This window comes from Protopterus annectens, chromosome 1.part0 (genome assembly GCF_019279795.1).
Source record: "Protopterus annectens isolate FY-2018-M chromosome 1.part0, PAN1.0, whole genome shotgun sequence".
Classification (NCBI taxonomy): Eukaryota; Metazoa; Chordata; order Ceratodontiformes; family Protopteridae; genus Protopterus; species Protopterus annectens.
The window spans coordinates 691,460,851-691,477,342 of NC_056725.1; the positions used below are offsets into that span (position 1 = coordinate 691,460,851).

The window sequence follows — 16,492 nt, forward strand, 5'->3', positions numbered from 1 at the left end:
GGGGCTAGGCAAAAAAGGGGACTTTCCTTTTTGGGCCTTTTTTTAAAAAGGGCCCTTTCAAACCCCTACATACCAAGCGTCATGACTGCTCCACCAGCTGATACTGACTCCAACCATACGGGTGTCGCTGTGACAGATACATAATATGAATATCATGGCATCAAGCTGCATGACACAAGGTGCATGCACATCACCTTTGCATTACACCATTCACCCACTGACTATCACATGGATGGTAGTCCCCTACATACATATCACATTGTACATGTTTGCAGTACACACATATGTCGCACCCACTCCTGTGGTTACCGTATTTCCACTGTGGCGTGGATATCCTTCTACGTGGCCACATCTATCTGTACTGGGTGTGTAGCTGGTACATAGGCACCCATTGTACCTCTGAACTCAAGACATCTACACACATTCAAGGGTACACCACCCCATTTAGGGTGTACCTTACACAACAGCTACAGCTTTACATGCCACAACATTAACACACCATGACGTTTACTGAGCTCCAACAGTTTAAATATGCGGCTGCACTACGGACACCACATCTGTACACATTTGCATACTACATACTCAGGGGTGACCTCTGCTGATCAGACAGGGCCCATGTCCACAACATTATTGATGGATATACTCCTCATACGCGACATAAGCAGAGGCCCCTGTGAGCAACATGCTCATGGATATGTGCACACACGCCACAATGAGTGGGATGTGCTTGTGGGTTACATTCCCAAACCGGACACTCACCATGCTGTGGAACATAAGTCCTATGTACATCACGCAGGGACACTCAGTAGCACTGTTCATGTGATACCTCCCTTGGTGGTTGGGAGACACATGTAGGCCTGGGATCACTGCAGTGGCTGTACTGTGCAGAGGTGCAGGTGACACCTGGCTCTGCTGTTCACAGGACACTACTCTAGAGAGGTGCCACTAGTGTGAACACTGTAGTTGTACTTACACATGGACTTGCCAGACTGCATAGTACCCCACTATGCACCTGTGAAGCTATTACATGTCCTTTGTGCATGGTTACTTGGTAGCCCTTCCATTTAGATTAGCTATCATGCTATTACTATGTCCCACACCTACAGGCCATATGTATTCTGTTATTGTACATACCAATAGACAATACCTGTGATATGCATGATATGCCTGTTATGCTGTGTAGAATATCTGTCATATCAACCTATAATACTATACATTACACATATTTCGCATAGTATCCCATAATGCAAAGCATACTTGCACAGCGGGACCACCTTACATATGCCATTAACGTTATATGCCCATACACATGCGTGCTGTGACAGTATATCAACATATACTATCCCCTGCTATGGCACGTCCTTGTTGGACATACCCTACCACTGACGGCGGGATGTATGGAATTGTTCTGTTTAACGCCCTCATGTAGCATCCCTTGTGGTGTCTGTGCTGTGTACCTTGTGTCCCACTGCTGGACGCACAGTTTCTACAAGCGTTAGTATACTCAGCAAGACATCACTACATAAATACCTTTCCCCACTTTATGCATTGCGGACACGTTTAATTAATGCAAACCAGGCTATACATACAGTAAAACTAATTAATACAAATCATGCTATACATAACCTTACATATCAGGCGTTCTACATACCTTGTTGTCGTTACAGTGTTTTGTTTCTATCTCTCTCACAGTGTTTCAACTGGTATTCGGTATGAGCATACAGTTTGAATGTCTGGCAAGTCATCCTTATATACGTTGATACCTGAAACATGTGGATTCATCCCACCAATTGGTGTTCCTGAGTGACTAATTACTTGCATATCAGCTGTGCAGCTACTCCATTCACCAATTACGCGGCGACAGTGGGGTATAATTGGATTCTCCACTTGGGCGTTGCCTATTTGCCCTACCTTCCGGGAGACGGTCTGTATGTGTTTTGTTATGTGTAACTGCAACTGCTATGCATGGAGACAAGTATAGTTTGGATTTATGTCCCCCGTGGATTGTGTGTGACAGGTAGAGTATTTGGTTCAACATGTGGGTGTACCTGTCATCCCAACGTCTGATAACGGAGTATTGCAATCAAAACCTGTAACATGGCTGTTTGTTCCATTATACAACGCCTGCAATTTTGCATGACGCCTTTAATTGTCACACGGTATGTTGAGGGTTCTGCAGATGTAATTGACTGACTGGATGTTTGTGCTGCTATTACAGTCTGTATTGCTTTAGTTTCTAGTGTGGAGGATGTCGGTGGTTGTACGTAACATATACAGGTTTGTGGGCCTTGCATTTCTACATTATCCACATATATGTGTGTGTGGGCTTTGTCCCTAATTAGAGAGCTAACAGTTAGTAGACTTATGTTACGGGATTGTATGTTGGGCCGTTGTTAATTGGTTTCTATATCATCTGCAGGTGAGCTTGCTACTTGTATACCTCCGTAATTGCAGCGATATATCAAGGGATATGTGTAAGTGACAGCTATCCCTTGTATTTCTGTCCCAGATATTTGCAGTCATTGTGGTTGCGTTGTTAAAAGAGCCTGTTTGCCATGGGTTGCCACCTTTTCATATGGTCATTGTTGGACACTTGCGGGACACAAAGTGGTGTTTACAGGCCAACACATAGCCACGGTCAGTACACAGGTTAGCACATACTTTTATCCTCACTACATACCTATTGTTGTGTGACTTTGGCTACTTATCATATTGCATGTAACATTTACGTTTCTTACATACAGGCATAACTATTAAATACGACCGTTACATTATATATGGGACATATTTATGTCCTACCATCTCGGACATTTGCCTTTTGTACTGTTTTATGTCAGGACACACCTGCCCAGGGTGGGGCTGTCCCTCCTACTGTGGGACAGGTAGTAACCATATGCCTACGGCTATCTATACCCACACCTACCGTACTGATCTGCCTCTGACTTGGCACTAACAAACACATGTTGTGGACACACACACACATTACAGTCACACAGAGATGCACACGGCACCCTCAACGCACACTTACACAGACTACGGCACTCACAGACACAGTTGAACACAGTACCTACGTGGACTGCGTCATCGGCAGCGGTGACTAACTGTCCCTTCATATCATCATACTATTACTCACGGATGTACTGTTCCGGTACTGTGTTCTATCGGTCTTTCAGCCTCGTGGTTACGCATGTCGGTATGTTACACATTCCATGGTTGGCGGTATCCTATTTATTTGTACCTCCAAGATGTTATGAATGTCGTTGAACTATCTATTATATTTGCAGATATCGCTGAATCCATCTATATCACCATATATCCCTCTATTGCCCTTTCTATCTGTATTATATATATGCATATGTGTACATATATATATATATATATATATATATATATATATATATATATATATATATATCTGGCGGGGAACGTGACAGGCACACAGCACCACCATATGCTGTAAGGCTCATGTACTGTTCAGGTGTTGGCATTCTGTGTTCCACTGGCTGTTGTGTTTACAATGTTTCAGGGCTACCTATGTAGGAGTCGCACATTGGGCCACCTATACATTACAATTTACAGGTGGTCATGTTTGTGTGCCATCCATTTTACTGTGTGTGCAGGTGGAGAGGTGTCAGTCCGTAGGGGCTTACACTGTCAGAGTATGTGCTATACGTTCCCTCTTTGCCAAGGCGTAGGCATATTGGGCAAGCCTCCATCTGCCTACTGGGGCTGGCACAGTGTGTTCATGGTCTAAATCACTCTGTGCCTGTAATGGCCTTGGCAATTGCGGTGGGCTATGAGGGCCTTCACCATTTTGTCCCTGCTGCAGCTGCTTCCGCAGGATCATATTATGTAGCATGGCACATACTATGACGATGTGGGCACACGTGCCTGGAGAGTACTGCAAGGCTCCACCAGATGTATCCAAGCACCAGAACAGTGATTTCAGCATCCCGAACACACGCTCTGTGATGATTCTGGTTTGTGCGTGTGCCTCATTATGGCGTTCTTGCATGGGTGTGTGTGCATTTCTGATGGGAGTCATCATCCACGGCTCCAGTGCATAGCCAGCATCCCCCACGAGATGGCCATGTGGGATGTCCCCCCTGACAAATACCTGATACAGCTGTGAGGCATGCCAGATATGGGAGTCATGGTAGCTTCCAGGGCTGCCAGCACACACATCCATGATAATGCCCTGGGCATTGCACATGACCTGGCAGTTGATGGAGTGGAATCCCTTGCGGTTTATGTAATGCCTACCCTGCTCACCAGGTGGTGACTTGATTTGTATGTGCGTGCAGTCTATCGCACCCAGTACCTCCGGGTATTGTGCCACATGGTGGAAGTGGCGCATATTGCTGGCCAACTCCTCCTGAGTTCTAGGGAAGTATATCTGCTCATTGGCATGTGGTAACATGGCATCCAGGAACTGGTGTAGTACCCTGGATGCTGATGCCTGTGAGATACCCATTATATCTCCAGTTGGCCTTTGAAAGGTACCTGTGGCCAGTATTCGCAGGCTTACACATACCTTCGTGTCCACTGGCATGGGTTCCCCTCTGTTGTTTCTGGTTCTCAGGCATGGCCAGCACAGCTCCACTATTTGCTGTAAGATGTCCCTGTCCACCCTGTAACGCTCTACTATCTCCAGGTCATGTAGCCCCTGGTAGGTTACCCTTGGTCTGAACACTCTCTTTCTCCTCCGAGGCCTGTGGTGGTTGTTGGCATCATCCTCCACAACACCGTCAGTCTCTAACACATGCTGATGAATCACAGCTATGGCAGCTCCCAACATGTACATTTTAAAAGTTCCCCGTGTGTTTACACCTATGGTGTGGTGTTTGGGAATACACAGGTGTGTGTTGGGTGCTTTCACACTTTATACTATTGTGCTGTGAACACCGATGATGTCATAGGGTGTGTATGTACGATCGTAGCTACAGGTTATCTTATGTGTTTTACTGCCGGAACTACTATTGTGGTGCCTTTGGTGTTGAATTACATTTGCCTGCCGTGGATTACCTCTTGAACTTCCCTTTACATTTCTAAATGTTGCACCTACCATTTTCTGGCGTGCATCCTGCAGCCTACTTTCATTTGTACTTTCCTGGACCTGGCGTATCTTGCGTTATGTGTGCTACTGCTGGTCTGCTGTCGGTTTGCTTTGCTCTGCTGTGTCAGGTCTCCTATCTTTGCAATCCAATACCTCCCCTCCTTTCTTTGCATTCAAATGCCTCCCCTATCCTGTTTTGCAGGTTTCTGCAAGCAGACTTGTCAGCTGCCGTCGATTGGCCTTCGTGGGTTGATTGGTGTTGATTGCTCATTAGTTCTCCAATTACCCTACTTCCGCATTTCCTTCTTTTCTTCCCCTGACCTTCCTGTTTCTGCTATTGTTTGCGGCACATGCGTCCGATTACTGGGTTTCGGGCACGTTTTCATCCTCGTACACATGCACTTTTGGGCACCATGTGTGCTCTCAGATAAACGATTCCTCCCCACCCCTGTCCTGCAGCTTTGCTTAGCAACAGACAGGCCAGATTTGCAATGCTCCAATGTGCTTACTGCTACAGTGGCACACCCCTCTGCTGATGTCATGTATCTCCTCTGAGCCACTCCTCAGTGTTATACCGCTGCGCCGTATGGTACAACCTTCATCCGGCGGGACATTTGCGATTCAGTATTATCTCCCTCATTTGCATGGCATTGACTACCAATTCTTAGTTACCGCGCCGAACACTATCGCAAGCCCTTAGCAACCCTTGCACCTTGGTTGTGGTGTTCCATGCCTACCATTGTGTATTATGCTGTAAACCTGATTTCTATTACGTTGCGATTTTATGACATTTTTATATTATTCCTTTATGTTACAGCTTCGCACATGCCCTGCGGTTGTGCTGTGCATTACTGTGGACATGACATTAAATGTTGTTATTTACGTGTTGTGCATCTTTTCTTATGCCATTGGCTGTGTATTTCGCCATTGGCATATGTTAACGTTGTGATACCTGGGTCTGACCCTCTTCCATAGCTCCGATGATCTGTTTGGGAAAATGTAAACCGTGTTTTTTGGTTTACATTTCCGTGGGCTTATGCTATGCCTGCACCACTTCATGAATCACTCTATGCCTTCATTTCCATGGTGCGACATTGCACATGGGGTGATTAGCATATCTACACCGGGGGCTACGCAGATCTGGCATACGCCAGTAGTGCACGTGGAATTGGATCGTACCTGAATCGCTCGACGGCCATATTTGGCATTATAACGCCTACGCTATGCATGCGCCTGGCGCAAGCTTCATGAATCCTGGGATCTGTTTATTCATCAGTTCCCTCCCTGATCATCCTTTCCTCATTTTACTGATGGGGATTAAAATCTTGCCAGCACATCAGTTGATAATATCTGGCCCATTCCACAGAAAATATCCACCCTGCACATCAAAGAGCAGAGGGGGATTTCACCCACTGGACTGACATACTCACAGATCATAAACAGAATTATGTACTTGTTAGTACCCAGTTTTGGGGTTGCATTGTAAAACATAAGGGGTTCTATGTAAGAGCACAGTATGCCCGCACACAAAGCTTCATTGAAGTAGAAGTTGTAAAACAATGTCAGAAGGGAAGCCACAGCAGTGCAGGACTTACAACATGACACCATATGTGCCCTGTAGTACAGCAACATGAAAAATACTAAGGCAACTGAATACGAAAATATAAAATCGTGTAGAATAGTAGCATGTGTCTTGCACTGGACTGTGTTCCAGTGATTAAGGGTGGAGGGGGCAGCCCCTGTACCTTGTGAACACAGACTTGTATAGTTAGGTGCATCATATTAAGTGCGCTTTCTCTGCCACATTGTACATGTCCAAGAAAAAGCTCTACATTGGTACATAATGATATTGGATGACTCTAGCCCTGAGCAGTCAGTCCTGCCCACTGTCTCTACAGTCTCTGAAATAATTTACTTCTTATTTCTGCCATGAATATTAAGCAGCTAATAACTCTGTTGAGTAGTATACTGATGGCCCTGTTGTTTGTGGTTGTTCGACCAACACTGTAGATGGATTTGCATCTACGAAGTTAGTTGATATCAGTAATTTTTACATCCATTAACTGGTCTAAGTTGCAGTGTGACAGCAAATGAGGGAAACTGCTGTGGGCCCAGTCATGGCTCTCAATCCTTGGGGCAGGGAACTAAGCTTGATATAGTACAACAAGCTCTTTGTGTGACCAATGACACTCTTATATGTCGAATTGTATTTTAGAATAAATGCCTAGGGACTGAGGATAAAGAGGAGGAAAATTCCAAAGTAAATGTAGCTCCTCCTACCTTCCAAAGCATGCAGTTCTGTCTCTTTTTTCTTTTTCTCAGTGGTACTTCAGAAAAATTGTATATTAGCTCATTAGCCTCATTTCGATACGCATTAGTTCTTACTGGTTCATAAGTGAATACTACACTAATGACCACTGGAGCCTTTATAAGCTGAGCCATTAAACCCTAATGTATCCCACATGCTATTATGACTTAGAGGTTATTTAAAAGGGTGTTTGTTAGTTAAGGCATGCTTTGTAGGTTCATAGGTGTATACTGTGCTAATGACCACTGGGACATTTAGAAGTCTAGCCATGCAACCCAAATGTATCCCCTTTGCATAAAGTATAGATAATTTTACCATATACCTTTGATCACTAGTCTATGCTTTGACAAGCTAAACTACCACCTAGTGAGAGATGAAGGGGGAAGCAATAGCTCCAGTGGCAGAACACTTGGTACAGGATGCAACAGCACAGAAAATAAGCTCTCTCCTAGGCTGGGATTCATAAAAAAATGAAAGCAAGTTAAACAAAAAACATATTAGCTTTCATATGATATGTGCATGTATCTGTATATTTATCTGTCTAGGAATTAGTTTATATAGATGCATGTACCAATATATATATACATATATATTTAGCTTGTAATAGCTACAGAATAAGGACATCCTGATTGCTCTCACCGTGACATGTTCGTAGTCCTGACCAAGCTCTGGAGAGCCTGCTACAACTTCCTTTTCAGCAATCCATTGTTCCAGCTCATCTACTTCCCTGTTCAATTGGTACAGCCAGTACTGTTGTTCCAGTTTCACCTTCCTTTCCTCTGCAAGATCTTTTAGTGAAACATACAATCGGTCAATCTGAGACTGTCGCTTGCTGATCTGTTCACTGTGAAAAGATAAAGGAAAGTAACAAAAAATTCCTTCTTATGAATATCTATTTAAGCAGATATAATTTCACATTCACAGAAAGTTATGCTATGCTATAAATATTTGTCCACTGTAACATGGCACCCAAGCACCATAACCATAAAAAGAAAGCAACTAACCTTTACTGATACTGCCAAGAAAAACATACAGGAAGGTATAGATTTTAGCAGCATGAAAGTATTTCTTTTCCCATCTTTTTTCCCCCAAATGGATAAGCTAATAAGTTCAGGAAGATGTAGGAGTCATGCCTCTCCCTGGCAAAAATCAACTTTAAAGGAGAAAAATGACAGCACCAAAGGAGGCTGCGGCTGTGTTAGCTCATGACACAGGCATGCTTACGTTGTCTTATTTTTCTGGTAGAAAACTGGGAAAATCATTTTCCAGTCATTTAAATGATGTTACAGTAACTTACAGCAGAAAGAAACTTCTGGAAATCAAGTATTCAATTCTGCCATCAGTCTCGCTGGATTCCTTGCATACTACAGAGTATCTGGAGTCTACAACACTCACAGAACTGCTGGAACTCAGCATCCTAACCAAACAAACTTCAAAGTACCTAAATCAGGAAATGGAAGGTTCAGAACAATCAGGATGATACCCAAAAGGAAGAAATGCAACAGAACCAGGAAAAGAGGCTGCAGAGCTGGAATTGCTGCTAGACTGAAAACAAACCCTCATAGGCCTGCACTTCCCTTAATTCTGTTATTAAATGTATGCTTATTAGACAAAATGGACTTTATCAGGCTTGAGCTCAACAGCACAAACAAGGTGAGAAATCCCTGTCTTTTAATCTTCAGAGATACTTGCTTAAAAAAAAACAGGATTAGTGACAATGCTGTAAGCCTTGATGGTTTCACTTTGTTCAGAGCTTATAGGAACCTAGCTCTGTGTGGAAAGGCTGAGGAGGTGGAGTGTGCATTTTTGTGAATGATAGCTGGTGCAAAAACTGTAAACATTGTGAATGAACAATTGCTCTGTAAAAGTGGCATTTCTGATACTGAAATACAGACCTTTTTATGTGCCCAGATAACTAAATGGTGTCTGTGTAGCAGCTGTATATACACCAAGTGCTAACATCACTGAAGCACTAAATATACTGCATAATACTATATATGCCAGCTGCAATGCATGAATTCTGACTGTGCATTTATGACAGCTGCTGACTTCAACAAAGCAGATCTCAGGGAAGTGCTACCCAATTACTACCAAATTGTGGATTTTCCCAGAAGGGAAGCAAATACTCTGGACAAGGCATACACTAACATAAAAGGGGCATAGAGAGCTGTACAACAACCAAACCTGGGTGGCTCTGACCACATCTCCATAAAATTAATACCAGCTTACAAACCTCTCTTGATCAGAGAGGACCCCACTGTGAAATACATCAGGGTCAGGCATGAAGGAGCCATGGAAAGTCACAGGGACTGTTTTGATACCACAAACTGGGATGACTTCAGGGAGGCAACCACAGTGAACAATCTGGTGGACATAGATGAATATACTGAGAAAACTATGACTTACATATCCATGGAGGATGTAACAAACATCAAAAATATTAAAGTAAGAGCCAACCAAAAATCATGGCTAAGCAGCAAGGTGTACGAGTTGCTGAAGGCAAGAAACACTGCTTTCAGGGCAAAGAATAAGAAGGGTCTAAGTGTGGCAAGGGCTATTCTAAAAAAGGGTATCAAGGAGGCCAAGAGTGAGTATGGAAAGAGGATACAAGGATGCTTCGAGGGTGTGAGAGACTCAATAACCCTGTGGCATGGTATTCAACAGCTAACTGACTAAAAGACCACTGATGCAATGATGGCACTGAATTTCTTGACAATCTGAAACAGATTTTATGGCAGGTTTGAACAGAAAAACAATCTGGAGGCTGTAAAGCTTCTCAATGACCAAAAGGAGGCAGTACTCAACTTCAATGCTGTGGATGTAAGGAACCAAGTGAAGAAAGTAAACCCCAGGAAGGCTGCTGGCCCTGATAACATTCTGGGGAAAGTATTTAAAGGTTGTGTAAACCAACTCAGCACAGTCCTAACGGACATCTTCAATACCTCACTTGTCCAGGAAAAAGTACCAGCCTACTTCAAAATTACCGACATAATCCCTCTGCCCAAAAAAGCCAACCCCACCTGCCTAAATGATTACAGGCCAGTGGCCCTTACATCAAATGCAATGAAATGCTTCAAAAGACTCATTAAAGAGCATTTGACTACAGTACTACCCCAATCCTTTGAACTGCTGCAGTTTGCCTACGGGGAAAACCGATCAACTGCTGATGCTATTTCAGGGGCACTTCACCTCAAACTGGAGCATCTTAAAGAGAAGAACAACTATACCAGGTTGCTGTTTATATATTTTTCAGCTCAGTATTCAATACGGTGATTCCAATGCAACTTACAGAGTCCTCTACTGTTTACAATACTTAGCCATGACTGCTCTGTGAAAGCTAGCAAAAAACACATTATCAAATTTACAGATGAAACCACAGTGGTGGGACTCATAAGTGGTGATGACGAAAGTGGGTATAGGAATGAGGTCAACTCCCTGACTGATTGATTGATTGATGCAATAACAACAATTTGGACCTGAGCATCAATAAAACAAAACAAATCATTACTGACTTCAGAAAAAGCTCTGCCATGCACCTGCCTCTCAAGATCAACTGTGAAGAAGTGGAGAAAGTCCAAACTACAAAGTTCCTAGGGGTACATATATCAGAGGATCTTTCTTGGGATACAAACATAGGCCAGCTAATTAAAAAAAAAACATCAGCAACTACACGTCCTAAGAAGGCTTAGAAAAGTAAAACTCTCTATGAATGCTCTAAATACCTTCTACAGAACAGCCATCGAGAGCATTATCACCAGCAACTGCGCTGTATGGGTCGGTAACAGCACAATAGCCAAAAAGAAGATGCTGCAAAGAATAATAAGAACAACAGAAAAGATCATGGGCACTAGTCTTCCTACCTTACAGGAGCTCTTTGAACTGAGATGTAAAAAGAGGTCCTGGAAAATATTGAGTGACACTTTTCATCCAGCGTATGGTTGGATCACTAATCTTGCTACTGCTAGAAGGTTACGAGAAGTATCTGCTGCAGGACCTCCAAATTCATGAAGTTTTATCCAACTGCACTAAGACTCATTAATGCAGTCATAAATCTGGATGTATCAAAACTATAATAGATTATTATGATCTCATTCTTTTGCTTTTTTTCATACAGTAATTCTATTTATTGCACAGTATAATTAATTTATTCGCATTAAAGTGCAATTCCAGTCACTTCCTTATGTGCACTATCACCCAATCTCACCTCTGTGTATAGTGTACTTTTCATGTGTTAGTCATCTAGCAGTCAGTGTATATAAACCGTGTACAAGCATGATATTTACTTTTGTACTATGGTTATTGCTTATTCTTTAATACCTATAATGTCTGTCTTTTTGTGTTTGTTTTCTTCTGTTAAAGAGCTGACCCTCAAAATTTTGTTTAGGTAGCACTTGTGTTTCCTAAATGACAATAAAGTTTCCACTGAATCTATTTTTTGAATATTTGAAAACAGCAATGTTCAACATTCTCTGTTCTCCAGTATTTTTTTTTTGGAATTCTGGGCCCTATACTTACAAGTCTTGGAATTAAGCCTACTTTAACAAATTGCCAGGATTTATCACTGAAAAGTGCCATCAAATTTTTCTGCATCATTTTTTTCTGAAAAACTACATCCTTGTGGATTCTACTGGTTCTGTGTAGGCTCACTGAGTCAGGTTCCTGAAGGGTACAGTGATACGGCAAATTCATCACTTCTTCCTGCATCTCTTTATGTATCATTTTCAATTTCTTTTCTGAACCGTCTCGACCTTGTGTACTTACTTGTTTAATTTATTTATATACATTACTTAAATGCTTATTTATTAGGCATTTTGTGGTAAAAATACAAAATATAAAACAACCCTCAAAAAATAAATACTAACATAAACACACACATAATGCAATGACCAGGCATAACAAAACATTAGAAAAAGCTGTCAAAGTTCAGAATGACACAAATTTTCCATGTGTCTAAACTACAGTATTCTGTGCTAAGTTCCTTCTCATGCTCTCTCTACGTCTCCTCCCCTGTAGATCTGTCATGCTGAGCATCTGCATGTTGTCTGCAAAAACACATAACTCACCTGCAGAGTCCTTTACTATGACATTATACAGACATTTAAATGACTAGAGGTAGTACCTGGGCTACTCCACTGTAAACACTTGGGCTTGGTGGTGAACACTGGTGATTTGGATATCCCTTTTTGACCAACTCCAACACTACCTAGTTTATTTATAACCATTTTTATAATATTGGATTAAATGATTTCCTAAAATCTAGCTGGTAACTGAACAGTTTGTCAGTCAATTTTCATTGATGGATCATTCTCTCAAAAGCCCTGCATTTCCCCAAGGATATGCTACCTCAGAGTGTTATATAAAATTAAGAGGATGGAGGAGTTCATGCCTTCTGCATGGGAGAGTTAGGGGTGGTTTGTACCCACTTCACTCTGGACATCTGTATTTTTTATGGGCTTTCAGTTATACTGTCCATTGATTAAGACAGACTCAAAAATAACATACTATAACTATCCAATTGAACAAAAAAAATGTTTACTGTCTGCTAATCAGTAACAGTCACGCTAAGAAAAATGTTTTGCCCTCTATTAGGCTGTTTGCTACTGCATGAAAGCTGTAATATTATTCTAAGATTACATTATTTTATGTGTTAGAGAATATATCTATATGCATATCTATCTATCTGATTGATCTGTAAATAGAAGCATAATCATTCCTCAACAACACAAAGCATCAAACAAAAGTACTGACCACAAAAGGTTGAAACTGCAATGATTGAAAACAAGCAAAAGTAAAACAAAGACCTCTACAACCCTACACACTGTGCTAATTAAATATACCAATTCTAAGATTGCACTACAGTGGGAAAAGGCATATTCCCTGATCAACAGTGGACCACAATCTCAGAGTGAAAAAGCAGGTACTGTTCAATCAGCTGTACCAGCTTTTTCATTCACTGATAAAAAGACATTTACAAAACCTTCTGCTTCCATATACCAACTCAGAAATAGCACTACAGTGGGGAAAAGGGTAAATTACCTGATCCCCACTGTATTGCAATCCCCATATAAATGCTTTGACTTTTTGGAAACTCAGTTATATGGTCAAGACCATATGAAATTTGACTTTCTGAGCAATCTTCTAAATGGAACCCCTATATATATATATATATATATATACACACACACACACACACATATATATATATATATATACACACACACACACATATACATATATATATATATATATATATATATATATATATATATATATATATATATATATATATATATATATATATATATATATATATATATATATATATATATATATATATGTATATATATATATATATATATATATATATATATATATATATATATATACATATATATATATATATATATATACACACACATATATATATATATATATATATATATATACACACACACACACACACACACACACACACACATATATATATATATATATATATATATATACAGATATATATTATATATATATATATATATATATATATATATATATATATATATATATATATAAATATATATATATATATATATATATATATATATATATATATATATATATATATATACACACACATATATATATATATATATATATATATATATATATATACATACACACACACACACACATATATATATATATATATATATATATATATATTATACACACACACACACACACACACATATATATATATATTTTATATATATATATATATATATATATATATATATATATATATATGTGTATATGTGTCTACTTCAGAATGTCGACCGTTCAGAATGCCGACTTTCATATGGCTGACACCAGATGATCGACATTCCGAAAGAATGACATCCTGAAATAGCACCATTTACCTACCTGTTAACACAGTAAAACTGTGTTATGCAGGGGGGCAAGCCCCACTGCTACTTAAATATTCTCACTCCAAGATAGCACTACAGTGCAGGAAAGGGGAATCTCCCAGTTCTGTACTGTAGCGGGATCTCCACTATCATCTGTCGGCTTTTCAAATGTACGCTCATATGGTGTCGGCCATATGAGTTTCGAACATTTGAAAGTTCGAACAAATGAAGGGCTCCGATATATATATATATATATATATATATATATATATATATATAGATATATATATATATATATATATATATATATATGTATAGGTTTAGCGTCATTTGTGTGAATGACATTCTTTTGGCACATATGATGCCGAAATCAGAATGTCGTGCACAAAATTAACAGTGTATGGGATAGTCGAAGACACTTATGTAAATGCAAGTAGTGCATTCGCATAAATGTGTTTGAGTATATGTATGGAGATCGCAGCATAGTGGGGAGTGAAGACTCATCCATATACCCACTGTAGTGCTATCTTGGAGTTGGAATATTAAGTAGCAGGGGGTGTGGGGGGCGCAGCATGATTTGTTGTATAGGAGTTTGATTTACATCAGCGCCTATACAGCTATCACGTGATGTTTTTGGTGACAATGTCGACTCCAATGTGTTGATCATTTGGGTTGACATTGTATAGGAGTGAACAGTTGTGTTTCAGTGTTTATTTTCGTTATTGCAAATGGCAAATGTTTTGCCTTTCGCAATAACAATAGTAAACCGTATACACACAAACTATTGTAGCACTGGTCTGTCAATTCATGTCCTTCTGCCCTCAGAAATGTTTGCAGCAAAAATCACTTTCTCCATGGATTTTTCTCATATCTATTAACTTACAGTTTCCATCTGCTCTGCATTCACAAATCCATTCTTTCTTTTCTCCTCCCTTATCAGACTCATTATCAAGTACAAATCCCCCTTCGGCATGTACTTGCAAGCACATGCAGCAGTTGGGGAGACCACAGAGGTTGCTGACCAGGTAAATCCAGGGTCTCAAACACCTATCCTATAGACAGATAGGCTAAAAGCCCTGTCCCTCTACTCAGTCCCATACAGACTGCTCAGATGTGACCTGTGTCTGGCATACAGGGCCGTCTCAGACTCAGCCTTGAAGGAGTTGCTGCATATCCTTAAGTCAAACTCCACTCGCGCAACCTGCATGCAAGGTCTCAACCTGGTATGTGACATTAATAAAACTTGTTGGAGGGATAGATTTGAGTCCTAATAACTCCACCATCTTTGGAATAGACTTCCTCTCCATGTCAAGCACATTACTTCACTAGCCCTCTTTAAGAGGAACCTGGATGACTGGATGGGAAACAAAAAATATACTCCTGGGATCCCACCTGTGCCCCTGCTGGACAGGGAAAACAGGTGGTGACTTTGTAGGAACATAGGTGAAATTCTTTGCTAGGCTTATAACGGCCTCCACGCCAATAGCCTAGTATTGTCCTATGAACCTATATTCAGCAGTATCTTAATAACTGTTCTGAATAATGAGCTTGGCCTATAAATTCTACTTCCTCTCCTTCCTTGTTTTGGAATTAGGGTTACTCTAGCTCACTTGGGGCAAACTCTCATCTTCAGTATACATTGAAATTCTTCCTTTAGTACTCGTCACAATTTTTACCCACTCCAATTGTAAAATCCTACAGGAAAAAAAAAAACATCTGGCCCACTTCTTTCCTCTCTCTCATTTTTCATACTACCTTCCTAATCACCACACACTGTAATATTTGCATTTAGTCTACATTTCCATATTATTCCTAAACAATATCCCCCTCAATTTTCCCAATTTAGAACCTTCTTTTCATTGTATATTTCTTTGTAACATTGTGTAAATGCATTTCTCAGCGTTCACCCTTTTCTTTTCATACTTCTGTGCTGGCTGTTTCTCCTGAATCCCTCCCACCATCCACCCAGTAATCGTTTCAATACTACTGCAGTATGTTTTGAGCTGCTTCATCTATTTGTCTACCCTCACTTTTTTGTCTTTCCATATATCTCCATCTCTTTTAGGTCCTCTTCCTCCTCCCTTATTCTATTCCTGTCTGTCCACATAATTCTCCATCTCACCAAGGTATTGATTCCATCTCACTACTTTTCTTCTAGTTCCTCTCTGTCTTGTAGGTTTTCCTGTATTGCTGCTTTCACTGTCCTTCTGGGGTCCTTATTAT

General features: G+C 40.5%; 1 protein-coding gene across 1 annotated transcript in view; it reads right to left on the minus strand.

Annotated features, from left to right (window-relative positions):
• The window catches only part of LOC122794071 (spectrin beta chain, non-erythrocytic 4-like), a 1,992,331-nt gene that overhangs the window by 1,316,524 nt on the left and 659,315 nt on the right, over window positions 1-16,492 (minus strand). The window contains exon 7 of the mRNA XM_044062212.1: window positions 8,004-8,208. Coding sequence (XP_043918147.1) covers window positions 8,004-8,208 — 205 coding nt within the window. The remainder of the gene's footprint in view (window positions 1-8,003; window positions 8,209-16,492) is intronic.